Below are 14,974 nucleotides of genomic sequence, written 5' to 3' on the forward strand. Positions count from 1 at the left end.
CCAGACCTTCCTACCTAAAACTATTGTGGAAACACCACTACAGGACTGCAGTGGCTCATGGAGGTGATTTCCCTAATCACCTTGGGCAATTAGGAAGAGGTAATAAATGCACCTTGCCAGTGCTGTCCATGTACAGAGATTTTTTTTATGTTTTACGATCTCATATCTTTAAACTGTTCATAATAAAAATTTAACTTAAATATAAACATACCTTATGCACATAAGGTCGAACTAAATCATCTAATTTATACAGGATTCGATCAATAACTTTAACCAGCAAATGACGCTCTTGGTCTTCAAGTGTTGGGGACATCAGCAGTGGAAGAATCTGATTGAACAGGGGACCAGCTCCAAATTCTCTGGCTTTATCAGTTATTTGACGCAAAGCAGCCTTGAAAGAAAAAGAGAAAAAAAATTATATTTGCTCCAGTATAACACAGCTAGTTAAAACACACAATGAAATTATGCTTACCTTCCTCATTGGTGGAGTGCCATTCTTTATTTTCAGAAGCAACTTCATTATCTTTCTTTCCTTCTGCTCCTCTGGGCTTAATGTCGATTCATCAACTTCAACCTTATGAATACAGATGACAAATATTTCTGTCCAGTGCTGCAACTTTTAAATCTGATTTCTCAAAACTTCCTTCATGAAAAGCTACAGAACTCACTTGGAATTCTTATCTCAACATTTTTTCAAAAATGTGTGCCAGTACATAGCACTCCTAGATTGAAAGGTAAATGGATCCATACCAGGCTTGTGAAATATTGTACAAATAACCAACATTTCATGGTGCATTTTCTTTTGTATATTCTCATTTGGTCAAAATAGAGACTGAGCTATGAGCAAAGACATGAGAAATTTGAGCTTTTCAGCTTTGACAAAAGGTAACTGAAAGGCACAGCACTCCTTCAATACTGTGTCAGCCTAGATTATATAACCCGGAGTGCAGTTTAAACTCACAGCAATCTGGATTAGAGACGAAACATACAACCAAATAAACTAGGGCATCAGGGAGAAAAAATACATCCAAACTACTACTGCAACAGCTTTCTTCCAACTAAATATTTTGTTTCTCCCCAAGAACCTAACCAATGCCTTTCTTTCCAAGAACCTAACCAATGCCTCTATCACCTTGAGGATAGGTTTGTCTGCTACTTCCATAAACACAAGTTGTTCAGAATATAGCATCTCAAACACCATTACCAGCTCCATCCTTACCAAACTCCAGTAGATAAGATCCTAGTCTTCAAATTCTTCCTTGGTCTTGCCAACCTACATCTATAATAATTGCCTCGAACTGTATCTTCCTACACACACCCTTCACTACAGACTCCAGCTTTCTCCACCACTATTCCCTATCTGCTAATATTCCTTTTAAGTCTTGCCTTTGACTGTGCGTTCACAACCACTCCTTAACTCACTTTCCCCCTCCTGCTTAGTGACCATTTTACAAAGCACTCGAGGCAGAAGTTGTCCTTTATATGACAAATGCTGCAAAGATGTACAAAGTTATTATGTTGGTATAATTTTCTCATCTCGATGATGTAACCATATTGCAGCGCTTACATATTTAGTGCTCTGGGACGTAACAACAGCATCCTTCTGACAACACAAAAGGATTTTAACTGTTGAAAGTTTCACACTTATTATTTCCAACTCAGTTCGTGAGTCTGCATTTTTATGTGCAAACCATATACACCATGACAAGAATAGGAGGTTATTTCACTTCCAAAAAGACAATCATACAACCTGTATGGTATCAGTGTAACTTACAAGCTATAAACTCTTTATCAGATAAAATCTGTAATTCGCATGTTTATACTGGGGCAAATCCGACAGCTACAAAATTCTCAACCACAATTACCAGCAATTTGTCAAAGTACTGGATGTCATCAGGCTTCAGGAATGGAAGGTTTCCAGAAGGCTGGTCATTCATATTCTTTGCAGAGCGTTCTTCAGACTGCATGTGGAATCCAGTTAGGCCTCCAAGTGGTGTTGGGGTTGCAGTCAGTTTACGAGCGGGTGTTCGGATTGGGACATAACCAGCTGGAGGCGGAAGAACCTGAGAGCATTTAAAAGAAAGCTATTTATATTCACTGAATAAATGATGGTAATACTTAGATATAACAAAATAAGATTAACAACATTTCCTCTGCACAAACCAGTTTCAGTTTCAATGTTTTTTGGGGTAACAGCACTCAGTGACCATGTATTCAAATTTTAAAACCAGGGCCAATATCATTACAAATCAATTCTTCACCGTTTCATTGGCAGTTACTGAACTGAGAAGAAAATACTGAATACCTTTTGCAAAATGCTGCCAACAACACACCACTTACAACTGAGTCATATCACTCTTCTGCTGTGAATGAAGACTGTAATGATAGTATTTGGTTAGGCTCACATTTGAGTGGTTCACTTGGCATTCATTTTGCACCCTCTTCAAAACCCAACTCCCATTTCCCCAGAGATATACCCTTAAATAGAACAACACCATTGTCCAGGAATGAATAAATTATAGAAGCCTCATTTAGAAGTAATTATTGTTGTAAGAAAATGCAGCCCCCCCAATCTCAATCTCTCAAAGTCACCCAATTGCCATTATTCAAAATCTGCTCGTATAGTTAATGCCACCAGCTTGCCTCTAACTGATGCACCCAAGAAATGGACAGCCAGTTGCGCAAAGTTATGATTCAAATGGTGGCTACCTAGGACATGGTGCATATTGCAGCACTGAGTGAAAGCTAGCCTAGATTGAGGTTAATTGCCTATAGGCCAGAATGCGACACCTGGATGGGGCAGCCCCCCAAAATATAGGAAGAAAAGCTCTTTGGTGGGAGCGCAGCAACTTAAGTAAAAAATTAGCAATCTGAATAACTAGCCCACAATGTCAAGCAATACTAGCTTCAATCTGCACAGTTTTATTTGGCAACTGTGTTTTTAATTTAATGTTATTCAACCTGTGCATTACCAACAATACCAAGTGAACAACAGTACTCATCCTTAATAAAGATACACTTTTATTTATGACAGATATTCCTGTCATTGGCTCAGGTAACTTCAACAGTATTCTCTCCTCCACTGAATAAGTTCTAAGAGGACACAGCTTCATCCGGTAATGAATTTAAAAATGAAATGTCATTACAGAATGCAGATAGCGCATCAGGTTTACACTGCGTTACCTTATAGCCTTCAGGGAACATTGCATCCAGTTCCTCATCTGTAAGTGGGCGATTTCTTTCATCAATTTCACGCTCCCAACGCCATGCCTGTAGTTGTTCAGGTGTCATACTCATCAAATGACCTAAAAAGTTGAATTATTTAGATATTTAAATACTTTTCTCTAAAGTTTACCTGAACATGAAAGGTTAAATACATTCTACTCTTATTAACAGAGTACAATACCTTTGTAGAATTCTGTCCTTTCCACAATCTGTAATTTAGTTTAGTTCCCAGAGTTTGTTCTTATTTGATAGGGGGAAAAAATGCTTAAATGCCACTGTTTATGATATTATCTCTTTAAATATCAGTATTGAAAAATGATCTTTTGTAAAGCACCTGACCTTACACCATACTTTTTGCTGGTTCCAATTTTAAATTAGAAATAAATTGATTTGGTAGTTCAACTAACTTATTCCATGCTCCTTAACTGTTAAATAATGCAATTTATTGAGCCAATATCATACCACTAGCTCAATCCCCATTACAAGTGTGCGTTTGCACAAGGATGAGAGCAGGACCAACCTCAACAGTGTTGCCTCCCTCCCCTCCATCATCTAGACTCAGACAAGGAAATAGACCATGTGGGAGAGCACCAAAAGGGTCACTGGTGGTTACTGAACTACGGTCTAACTATCTGATAAAATTAAAAATACAGCATTTTATATCAGAAGTATTCTATAAATGTATACTCAGTGAAAATACAGCTTTTGCTTCATCACCACATACCTGGTGTTGGTGTTGCCATAGCCATTGCCGGTGTGCCTTTTGGTGTAATTCCACTAGGGGTAAGCAATGGAGTACTGCCACCCATTTGACTAGCTGGTGTTTCATCCCAACGAGACTTTCTTTTGCTTGCACCAGGGGTTGGAGTTTCACCTATAGAGTCACCTCCACGATCTGTCCGTGGTGTTTCAGCCCAGCCACTGCCATGTCCCGGCGTTTCTAAATAAGAAATTAAATAGTGAACAAGTACCCAAGATTGACACTTTGAAAGCAGAAACCATTCAGGAAAATTTCTTGTTCTACATCACCTTAAAAAAGTCACAATAACTGTTAAAGAAATATTATTCAATATTAACATGATGGCACCTACTCTATTTGCACAAACCAAGTAAAAATCTACAACTAGTTTAAGAATCATTAATACCAATCCAATTGATACCAATTAAACAGAGACATGGATGGTTGAGTTAAAAACAAAGCGGAAAGATAACACAAGCAGTTTCAAGATACAGCTGGATAGCCTCCTGAGCGATATGATAGACTGAGCATGGGTGATCTTTATTTACTGTTGGAATGGGTTGTAATGTCGGTTACATTTTTATTTTACTACGAGAAACACAGCTGCTGTCCCCATCCTTGGAAGACGAGTTAACGTGTCAGATAGAAACTTTCCTTTAAGATCATCTAAGCTCTGATAAATGAACTCCATATAAAATATTATTTGTCCTTTCAGATGCTGGTTGATCTGTACAGAATATTTAGAAATGTTTTCTTCTAATTACTACAGTACCATTCATCAATTCTATCTCAGTTATCAATATATACCAACGGAGATTTCAATCCTGCAGCTCCATTGAGTAATCAATAACCAAGAATACTTAATCATGAAGTCCCAAATGTCATTTCTGGTTCCTTGAGTTTGTAGTTTAAGACTTGAGTTCAAAGAACTAGAGTGCAAAAGGCTTGGCTGGTGGGCTGAATGTGCTTGGAAACTATTCTGTCAGAAGGAGCAAGTGGCTTTGCAGGACTAATAATGTGATTTAAGTAATTTTATAAAGTTATCTTAACTATAAGTATCTATGGATCAGTTGTATGACATTTGAAAAATATAGCAATTGAGGGAACCTGGTTCAAAGTTGCTGATTTGGCAGCAATAATTTCAGAGAAAGGTATAGTTAACTGCAATTAGTGATGCATCATGGGTAACCTAGTTCTCCAAGTTTGTTTGGTTGTCTTAAGGAGTCAGGGAAATACTTTTAAAGAGATTTTTTTTCACAAATTGGTCAGTTTTTAACACCTTTTTCCCCCTTACACATATATTAGCATCACTAGCAATTTGTTAGGGGGCGGGGCAACATTGCACTAACAATGGAACTATGATGGACCTAATAACCTTTGAGTATATTGATGTATGCCTATTTTCATGAAATTTTAAAAGCACTCACAGTATAAATATTAGTTTGATCAGGTAAGAAACACACGGTTCAAAAATACAATTGGATTTTCTTCCTTTTTAAAAAAAGTGTTTGGAGAAACAATTAAGAACAGACTTTAGCACATCACATTTTACTGCACATTTTCAAGTTTTGGCATTTTCATGTTACTCAAAGCGGGCTTTATACGTTTCTCTTTCATTCAAATCTTTGAGAAATAGAGCCCCCATCCACTATGAAAATTCCCTCTTACTAAGATCAACTCTGTCTGCTCTCTTGTCAGACTAACTTAACTGTTTCTCCGGCTATAGTTTTAATTCTTCCAATATTATTGTGCTTCTGCTCTGGTCCTTTTAGATCTTTAATTTTGGGGACTATAACATACGTATTCAATTTATTTCTCAAATCTATATCATGATGATACTCTCAGCAAAATATTGGACAAAATTAACATCTTATTTGGAAAAGACAACTTAATTGATTTGAAGAAAATCAATTCATAAAGTATTTTTTCAGCAATACTCAAGTTTTGTACTACCGTAAAGTCCTAGTAAACCACCAAACTTACTGGGATAATTCAGTTGTTGTGGAAAAGACAACTGGTTTTCATGTAATAAAACCAGAAAATGCTGGAAATACTCAGCAGGTCAGGCATCAACTGTGGAAGGAAAAACAGAGTAAACGTTTCCGGTCGATGACCTTTCATTAATCTTAAGTATTAACTCTTGTTACTGTATCCACAGCTACCACCTGACCTGCTGAGTATTTACAGGATTTTGAGTTTTTATTTTATATTTCTGGCATCTGCAGTATTTTGCTTTTTAATTGGTTTCCATCTATCTCTTTTAGTATAGAAAATCTAAACATCTGAATTTTACAACTACCAAATTCACAAGCCATTTAGAGATGTGTTTTTGAATGGCCAAATATGCTTACATTTCTGAACACAATTTTTTAAAAGAATCATCAGCCTTGTGACAGCTAGTGACTAACTGACTTTGGTGAAAAAGCTGAAAAAGATAAGTTATGTTGCAGTCAAACATTTTGGTTGTCTGATGCTTCGGCAAAGTTATCCAAAGAGTAGGTCAACCATTCTGAAGGTCAACAAAGACAGTCCCAGATTTGATCCCTAATCTACCATGAATTGGTTGATCTGAATTGTAAAAAAGTTCAGAGCTCTAATTGGAATAATTTCGCTGGTTAGGGAAAAGAAAATTCATTGTAACTTCATATGACTAATTTCTAACCTATGGCCCCTGTTTCAAATGCATTAGTATCTATGGCAGTAGTTGGTAGGATCAGGTTCAGTGGTAATATCCCCACAAGGAGTCAAGGCAATTGGGAGACATGCAAGTAGCTCAAACTGGAAAGAAAAAAACGCTTTGAATTAATTAACTGAATGCATGAGACTTTCCCAATATGCTGACTTCCAGAAGGAATCCACCAGCTTGATAATTTTACATCTTAATAACCGAAAAAATATTTAGCCTTTTCACAGTAGGACATATTATGGTATTAATTCCATCATTTCCGTTTCTATCAGTATATGTTAGTACACTCAATTAAAGTAATTGCGTTGAGTTTTGAAATCTTTATGATCTCAAACTAATATGCACAAAAATATTCCAGAGAAGTTTGAACAGCCATATTTTCCTTAATAATTTACTTCAACATGAATCACTAGAGAAGAAATGCAATTTTGCTCACAGAAAATTAATCTCACCCCTATCTGTTTTTGGAGTTTCATCCCATCTGTTTTTGCGCACACTGGAAGTCGCGCCTCCATGACCTGGTGTAGCATGCCCAGGTGTATCACGTCCTGGTGTAGCAGCCCCTGCTGGTGTGTGACTAGGAGTGGGCTCCCACATTCTGGAGCTGGGGGTTGCGCCAGGAGTCTCACTACCCTTTGAACGACCAGGTGTTTCATCCCAGCGGCTCTGAGAAGGAGTGTTTCCAGGTGTGTGACCAGGGGTGTGCCCTGGAGTGTGTCCAGGTGTATGTCCAGGTGTGTGTCCAGGAGTATGGCCTGGAGTCTACAAAAGAAAATATGTAAATAAGTTAAATTTATCAATGTGGACTTATTAACTATTGCCAAATAAACTTTCACTGGATAATGCGCAATAACACAGATCGTAAAAATAGGAACTTCACAAATTGCTTGCTTTACAGTGTAAGAATTTGAATCTGCAGCTAAGTATAGCATCCAAAGGTTGATTTAGCAATCAAATGGAAGCAATTGGATTATCAATTGACCAGCGCCTCAATTTACGCTGGGATTTACATTGGTGTTTCCAAAGGTACTTGTAACCTGAAGGTTGCTGGGAGGTGAAAAAGCGAAAGAGCAGGTCACCCTCCTGGTTTGTGAACCAAAGAGGAACACTGCTGTATCAATCATGGTCTCCTGACAGAGCATTGTAGTTCCCGTAGGTAAAAATGAACGCTAAGTACAAAAACTACTGGAGGTGAGGGTGATGAAGCTTCAGTAATTCTCTCGCAGCTTGCTAAATGGTTGGCTCAACAATTAGAAAGTTTGGCTTGATTTGATAAATGAAAACTGAAAGGAAACCAGCTAACAACTGTTGACATTTTTTTCCGGTAATTAATGCATTCGACTTAAGAAGTAATTTAAACTTATACTTAAAATTGTCTAATTACCTGAGAAAATAGTCCACCAAGTTCAGCCTCAAACTGGTGGGTTTTTAAGAGGAGAGGAGAAATTAATCTATCCGCCATTAAAGAAATCTTTAAAGAGTATTTCAAAAGAAAATAAGGATAAATAGATAAAGTAACTACATTCCTGTTCAAGTAATACTCGCTACACCCCCTGCCCTGCCCACTTGGGCCCTGTAGCTGCAACCTAAGGATGGATGGATCAAAGAAGGTTCAGACTACAAAATGATTTGGGGAGGGAAAACAGAAGTACTGGTTACAAATAAACCTTATTGAGCCTAAAAGATCATGTTAATAAAGCATGAAAGGAGTATACCATACAAAACTTCTTTTACCATTTCCACTGGCTAGCGAATAAGTTTGCCGCCCATTGGCACATTAGGCATTAAAACTGGGAGGAAGTCAGTTTCAATCTCTGATACGTTCTGAGTTAGTTAATCTGCACGTAAGTGCATCAAGCCTGGACAAAAGTTAGCTTAGCTTTATGGCTCTGGTCACTATTCAGCAACCTCCGCAAGGACAACACAATCTGGCTCAAATTTTATGACCTTCAAATATTCAAATACCCACCAGCATACTCTGCCATGGTTCACATATGACGAAACCTCCCTCACATGAATAAGGACTGTCAACACTTGTGGAATCACTTAAGAGGAGAAAGGCGAAGAGGAAAAAACTAAAACAGAAATACCCAACAGCATCTATGGAAAGAGAAATAATGTTTCAGGCCAGAATTCTGATGAAAGGTTAGCAAACTGAGACATTAACTCTGTTTCTTTCTCCACAGATGCTGCTGAATATTTTCATCATTTTCTGCTTTAATTCAAATTTCCAGCATCTGCAGTATTTTGCTTTTATGTTAGGGGGAAGGTTAGCCCTCCCTCTCACCTCTGCTTGGTCCCAGCTGGATACTTTCTTGGGTGTGGCACTAGGAGTTTGATCTGCTGTCTGATCCCACCGACGCTTGCGTTTAGCAGGCTGCTGAGCTGATCCATTGACTGCCTTAAGATCTCCAGCTTTAGCTTTCTCAGCTAGCTGTTGCCTTATTTCCCGCTGAAATAAACAAACACAAAGATCAACCAAAGTTTAACATAAAACCAAGTTGCTACCATTTTACATGGATAGATGAGGTGCTACACATATGCAAAACTAACATTTCAACCCAAGAAAGTGCATTACCTCTTCCTTTGTTAAATGCTGTTCTCGCATAACATCCATGTAAGTTCTGGCATGGACCTTAGGATCTGGTGTCTTTCCACCTGAGGGACAAAAATAGTGAGAATAGACCAGAAAACAATTAGTGCAAACATAAGAGAAAAGTCAATTTCATTTTATCTAGTTGTGATATTTTTGCATTAACAATCTACAGTTTATTTTGGTTCAACTTTTAAGTTTAAAATTGCTGACTTCTCAATTTTTATATTTGTTCAAATCACAGCAACTTACAGAGAAGCAACCTGATGGTCAATTTAACCTGCTTGAATACAAACAGTAATAATTACAACAATCTAAAAATAAATGCCTAAGTGCAGTTATAAGCAAATCATACGCAAGACATCAAAACACATTTAAGTGTCCACTATTGTTGGTTTTCCTTCGTTGATGTTCCGGAATACGTACACTGGCGGGCCTGTGTGTCCATCAGCAGTTCTGACTTCAAGCAGCAGAACAGAAGCCTAGAAAATTATCTCTTTACCATTAGTAACACTTTGGAAAGGGTTTTAAAATTCAAAACATCACACCTTGTGTTAGTTTTTAAAATCTCACTCAATATGTGTACTAACAAACTTCTTAGGAGAAAACAAATTTTACCTGTTTAATATTAACCATATTAAAAAAATAATTGTAAATGCAACTATTTAAGCATAAAAAGTTACTTCAACAGGATACTTTTATTTGGGATTATGCTGTTGGGGTTTGTCTAAAAACATGCTACACTGGCATACTGCCATTTTCATTGGATTTCCTTTTGGTTTACTTTTTCAGCATAACCTACACACGATCTGTTGCACTGCACCCTTAAGAATGCAGACAGGACTGTCATAGCAGTACTGCTGTAGGAAAGAAATTAAGGACAGTTAGTATGGGCCCGTGGAATTCCGGCAAACATATTTAGAGCAATTACAGTTACAAAAATGTCAGATTCTATCCCTGATAAAACATACATACTGTAGGTCTGATACCTCTCTCAATTAAACCTGCATCACTAGTTAAACTGAAAATGTACTACATAGAGCAATACTTCCTGTCTCACTGTTAAATGTAAACTCAATCACCTGAAAAAAACAAAACTTCCATCTGGCCCACTATGCCTCCCAGCAGCAACCACATGACTAGCATCTAACTAACTACCATTAAAAATAGTTTCTAAAAGGCCACTCCAAATTAATTCAGAGGATGACAAGCTCCAACCTAGATTTGTGATAAAGAAAGGAACTTAAGGAAATCTGTCTTTACCAAGAACTGGAATTAGGCGCTGAGAGGTTGTTTCCCCTTGTGGGAGAGCCTAGGACCAGAGGGCATAATCTCAGAGTAAGGTGTCACCCATTTAAGACAAAGATGAGGAGGAATTTCTTCACTCAGAGGGTAACGAATCTGTGGAATTCTTTACCACAGAGCTGTAGAGGCTGGATTGTTAAGTATATTCAAGGCTGAGAGAGACAGATTTTTAGTCAGTATGGGAATCAAAGGTTATGGAGAAAAGGCAGGAAAGTGCAGTTGAGGATTATCAGATCAGTCATGATCTCACTGAATGGCGGAGCAGAGTCGATGGGCTGAATGGCCTACTTCTGCTCCTACATCTTATGGTCTTGTGGAACAGCCAGATTCTCCCGTTTCCAAACATTCTTTCTCTATTTTTTATGGAAACCCACAGACTCTTGGAGAAGAATGGTTCCACAGGCATACCCTGCTGTACCACACTCAGGTGGCCACTCATTATGCGTAGGTCTACTGTTGATCTGAAGGGAAGGACAGGTGGGAGGTGGCAAAAAGGCCAATCCTGTTATCATCCGATGTTCAACTATGTGGGCTTTTCAGTGAGGTCAGTGAATAGCTTTGAGAAGCACGAGTAATAACTGACTTCTTCATTCTCCCTAGCCCAGGAGCAGAGGCCAATGTCAGGAGTCCAAGTCTGGCTCCAGCTAACATGGAAAAGGTTGGAAATGTATCTCCTGATCTATATGTCTTACATGGTGAAGGTGCTAGATTATTGGGGAAACTCAAGTGTTATTTTCATCAAGAGAATATCACTCAGAAGCAAAGGATTGATATACTTCAAAAAGTTCTGCAACAATCCATGCTTTGCAACATTTTCTAGAGGAAACTGCCACTTAAAATAAACAAAAGCCCAATCATTTTAGTTAACTGTAAAGGAGTAGAGGGGAAAATCAAAATTTTGAATAATTTGTCCAAAAGAGAGATTTTGCAGCTTTCAATTTAACAGTTTGCATTAAATTCTGATTGTTAAAATTGAAATGTTACTCTGTCAACTACTGTAATGGATGAATGTGCAAGCCAATTCATAAGTGTGCAGCTTGTACCACAATGCATCAATTGAAAGCTTTCTGAAAAATTCAACCTAGTTAATTTAAGATTTTTTTTTACAGAAAAGTTTTCAAACACAGCTGCGCACAATTAATTATTTAATGTCTGGACTACACAGCTTTCTAGCAGTAAGTTGTGCCGCATTATTAAAAGTGTCCAAAATAACTTTTTTTGATAGCAATGCACCTAAACCAGTTTCACAACTGCAGACCAGTCTCAAATTTGAGATTTTTAATATCTGTAGTTGGATTTGAGACAACTGTTCAGAATGATTGGCTGAATCATGGTTCACAAATAATTAAACTGAAAACTGATTAGAAGATGCTACAAGATGATGTCCATCTAGATTGAATATAAGAACCCGTATGAAATTGATCTCATCAGTACTGGTAGACCGAATGAACGGGGCAGGGTAAAAGCAATTTAATAATTTCCATTTGCAAGGTGTTCCATGGGAGATGGCTTGTTTGGTGGGCCAGCAAACCTCAGTATATATTTGGAAAGGCCTTTTGTTTCAAAGTTAATCTTTCAGGTAATTATTTTTGTACATGTACCACAGCCTTCCACAAAAGACCAGGGCTGAAAGTGCTGTTCTTGTATGGTTTACAAATGTTATATTCTTCCAGAAAAAAATAACTTATCACTAGTCCCCATGAGCAATCTTTCACTCCATAAAAGAACAAAAAATTTAGCCAACAAGTCTCCTTTAAGACAAAAGAAAGTCTCATGAATTTAATGTGGAAGGCAATGGGCATACACTCCCGAACACATTTTAAGTACTTAACTTTTCAATTACACTGATTCAACAGCCTGCTGTGTAGACAACAAAACACAGGTAAAAGTAACCCTTCACATGTTGCATACCTGCATGCATTTGTGTACTGATATGCAAGATTTGAAGTGTCTTTAATAATTTAATCTAATTTTAACAAGTTCTCAAAATAAGATGCTTTAAATAGTTCAAACTGTAAAATAAGCATAGTAAATAAAGTTCAAGGGCTGAACTGTTATACACCCTCGTTGAAGAGCAGCACAATCTGAAAAAATTACCATCTGCAAACGGATCATGGCGTTCGGGGGAAATAATCATCTGTCTCCTACGTGCTTTGTACTCATCTTCCCGTTCCGCAATTCGCTGCGGCCGATGTTCAGCAAATGGATCATACTAAATACACAAAGTAAAAACAGGTGTAAATAACTAAATTAAGCAGTAAACTTACAAAATCTTAAATTTTATCTAATATGCTGGCTCAAATTACCATTTTTCACAGCCCATTTATTTACTGGAAAATATATCAAAGGTTGTATAGAAATATTCTGCTCATAAAGAAACCAAGTATCCAAAATGCGAATAGTCCCAACAGTTTTTATAAAGAACGATATATTTGTAAATGATTTGAGCAATCTTGCCTGAATGGAAATTTTCTCATCATGAGAGGCTGAACTTCCAAAAAAGATGAAAACAAAACCTTTTTTTTCTTTATGGGCATCGCTGAAAAAGAATGACATCTATTGCCCATTCCATTTGCAGGTTTATGGTAGACAGGTTTGCATATCTGCCAATCTACACAGAATTTAAATATTGAAAAGAATTTCCAACAAGTGGAAGCAAAGGAAGTTTTTGCTTCTCAGTCTAGCACTAAAGAAATGGTCAATAATCACAAAAAATTGAGTGGAACACAATTCTACCTGTTCATTTGACTGTGGTATATCATTCAGTAACGCCACTGGTGCATGATAGCCAGGCTTCTTCTGACCAAGCAAACTTGGAGACGAATAGTCATCATCATCCTATGAAAGCAAACATATATAATATAAAGTGAAATACTCCTTTTCTGGTGATGAATCCATTTTCCTTTTACTTCAGCTTTTAAACAAAAAAGCATTTGTTTAGCTTTGTTTTGCTCTTATTCCTCCTTAAAAACAGAATCTTTTGCACAATTGGGTGCAAGGAACAATTGGTTATCATATCTCTACAATGTCAACTTCATCTGAGAGATATTGCTAATATCCAGGATTCTGCCAAGGATCAAAATACTTGCAAAGTTGGTTGCAAAACATCTTAGAAAGTTTAAATACTGCCAAAGTTATAGTTATAAAAGGTTGGTAGGAAGAATAATAAAGTGGGTTTTATTTTGGATTGTTCTGGAGAACAGCTATGATAACTATTTAAAATTGTATTTAAAACATGGGCTGAATAAAATTACTATTCTTCACCATTTCCTACTATCAGGTCAGGATACAGTCCCACTTTGTCATTTGATCACGGTCTATCATTCAGCAAAGCAAACAAACCGAAGGTGCCCAAATACCTTTTTGTTAAATTCCATTAAACATTAACCCATATAGTATGTCCCAATTCAAGCTTGACAGTAAACCAAAGAGTGAAAAAATCACTCCAAGTGGTCCATCAGACCATCAAATAATTAGAAGACTATTTTCTGTTTTTTCTGGAAAAAATTAAAATTTCAGGATATCAATTAAGATGGCATGCCTCACACTATCTGTTTCCAATTTTCATAAATAGCACTTCAACTAGTAAATTATTTCAGTGAATACAATTTAAAAAAGGTCTGGAAACGAATTGTGATTGAACAACAATGTTAATACAATAGATTGTAACTGAATATAGGTATTTTAAGCAAAGTTATTCACCTCTTCTTGTTCATTTGCAGGAATTGATGTCATATATCCTGCAAATCTGCTGTCACTTCCACCATAGATCTCCTGATCATAGTAACCAGTTGAATCAAGACCAACTCCATCGGCATCACCTTCTACAACAAGAGCTGCCTTCTTGTTCTGGATTTCTCTGATCTGTGCCTCAATATCTTTGGAAAAGGAAAAAAATCAAAGTAGTTACAAGTGAATCAATAATTTTTCGAAGGTCCACTGACACTTTTGTACTTGTCCATGGAAAATACATTGGGGCTGAATGGGAATCATTTTTGGTTCTCAACCCCACACATTTACACTTCAGATATAAAAACAAAAAACTGCGGATGCTGGAAATCCAAAACAAAAACAGAATTACCTGGAAAAACTCAGCAGGTCTGGCAGCATCGGCGGAGAAGAGCAAAGTTGACGTTTCGAGTCCTCATGACCCTTCAACACAGAACTGTTGAAGGGTCATGAGGACTCGAAACGTCAACTTTGCTCTTCTCCGCCGATGCTGCCAGACCTGCTGAGTTTTTCCAGGTAATTCTGTTTTTGTTTTACACTTCAGATGTTTGTCCGATGGCCTAATTTTACAGGAAGCAGCCAATTAACAGGATGTCTCCACACTGCGATCTAATTAGTGAAGATGAATGAGTTCCCAAGGCGAGAGCACAATAATCGCAGCTCTTTACAATGAAGGCCGGCATGGCTAAATCAATGG

At 37.4% G+C, this 14,974-nt stretch overlaps 1 protein-coding gene across 2 annotated transcripts in view; it reads right to left on the reverse strand.

The window, feature by feature from the left end:
• Positions 1 to 14,974, reverse strand: part of sf3b1 (splicing factor 3b, subunit 1) — a 55,679-nt gene that overhangs the window by 23,929 nt on the left and 16,776 nt on the right. Inside the window, exons 2-12 of one of the 2 annotated variants that reach the window (XM_041200472.1) lie at positions 14,251 to 14,426; positions 13,285 to 13,386; positions 12,646 to 12,760; positions 9,229 to 9,308; positions 8,938 to 9,102; positions 7,103 to 7,412; positions 3,950 to 4,165; positions 3,184 to 3,305; positions 1,866 to 2,063; positions 473 to 574; positions 212 to 391 (exon numbers count right to left, since the gene is read on the reverse strand). In XM_041200472.1, coding sequence (XP_041056406.1) covers positions 212 to 391; positions 473 to 574; positions 1,866 to 2,063; positions 3,184 to 3,305; positions 3,950 to 4,165; positions 7,103 to 7,412; positions 8,938 to 9,102; positions 9,229 to 9,308; positions 12,646 to 12,760; positions 13,285 to 13,386; positions 14,251 to 14,426 — 1,766 coding nt within the window. Of the gene's footprint in view, positions 1 to 211; positions 392 to 472; positions 575 to 1,865; positions 2,064 to 3,183; positions 3,306 to 3,949; positions 4,166 to 7,102; positions 7,413 to 8,937; positions 9,103 to 9,228; positions 9,309 to 12,645; positions 12,761 to 13,005; positions 13,088 to 13,284; positions 13,387 to 14,250; positions 14,427 to 14,974 lie in introns of those variants that run through there. The other variant, XM_041200473.1, reaches the window with a different exon arrangement.

This window comes from Carcharodon carcharias, chromosome 12 (assembly GCF_017639515.1).
Source record: "Carcharodon carcharias isolate sCarCar2 chromosome 12, sCarCar2.pri, whole genome shotgun sequence".
NCBI classification, from domain to species: domain Eukaryota; kingdom Metazoa; phylum Chordata; class Chondrichthyes; order Lamniformes; family Lamnidae; genus Carcharodon; species Carcharodon carcharias.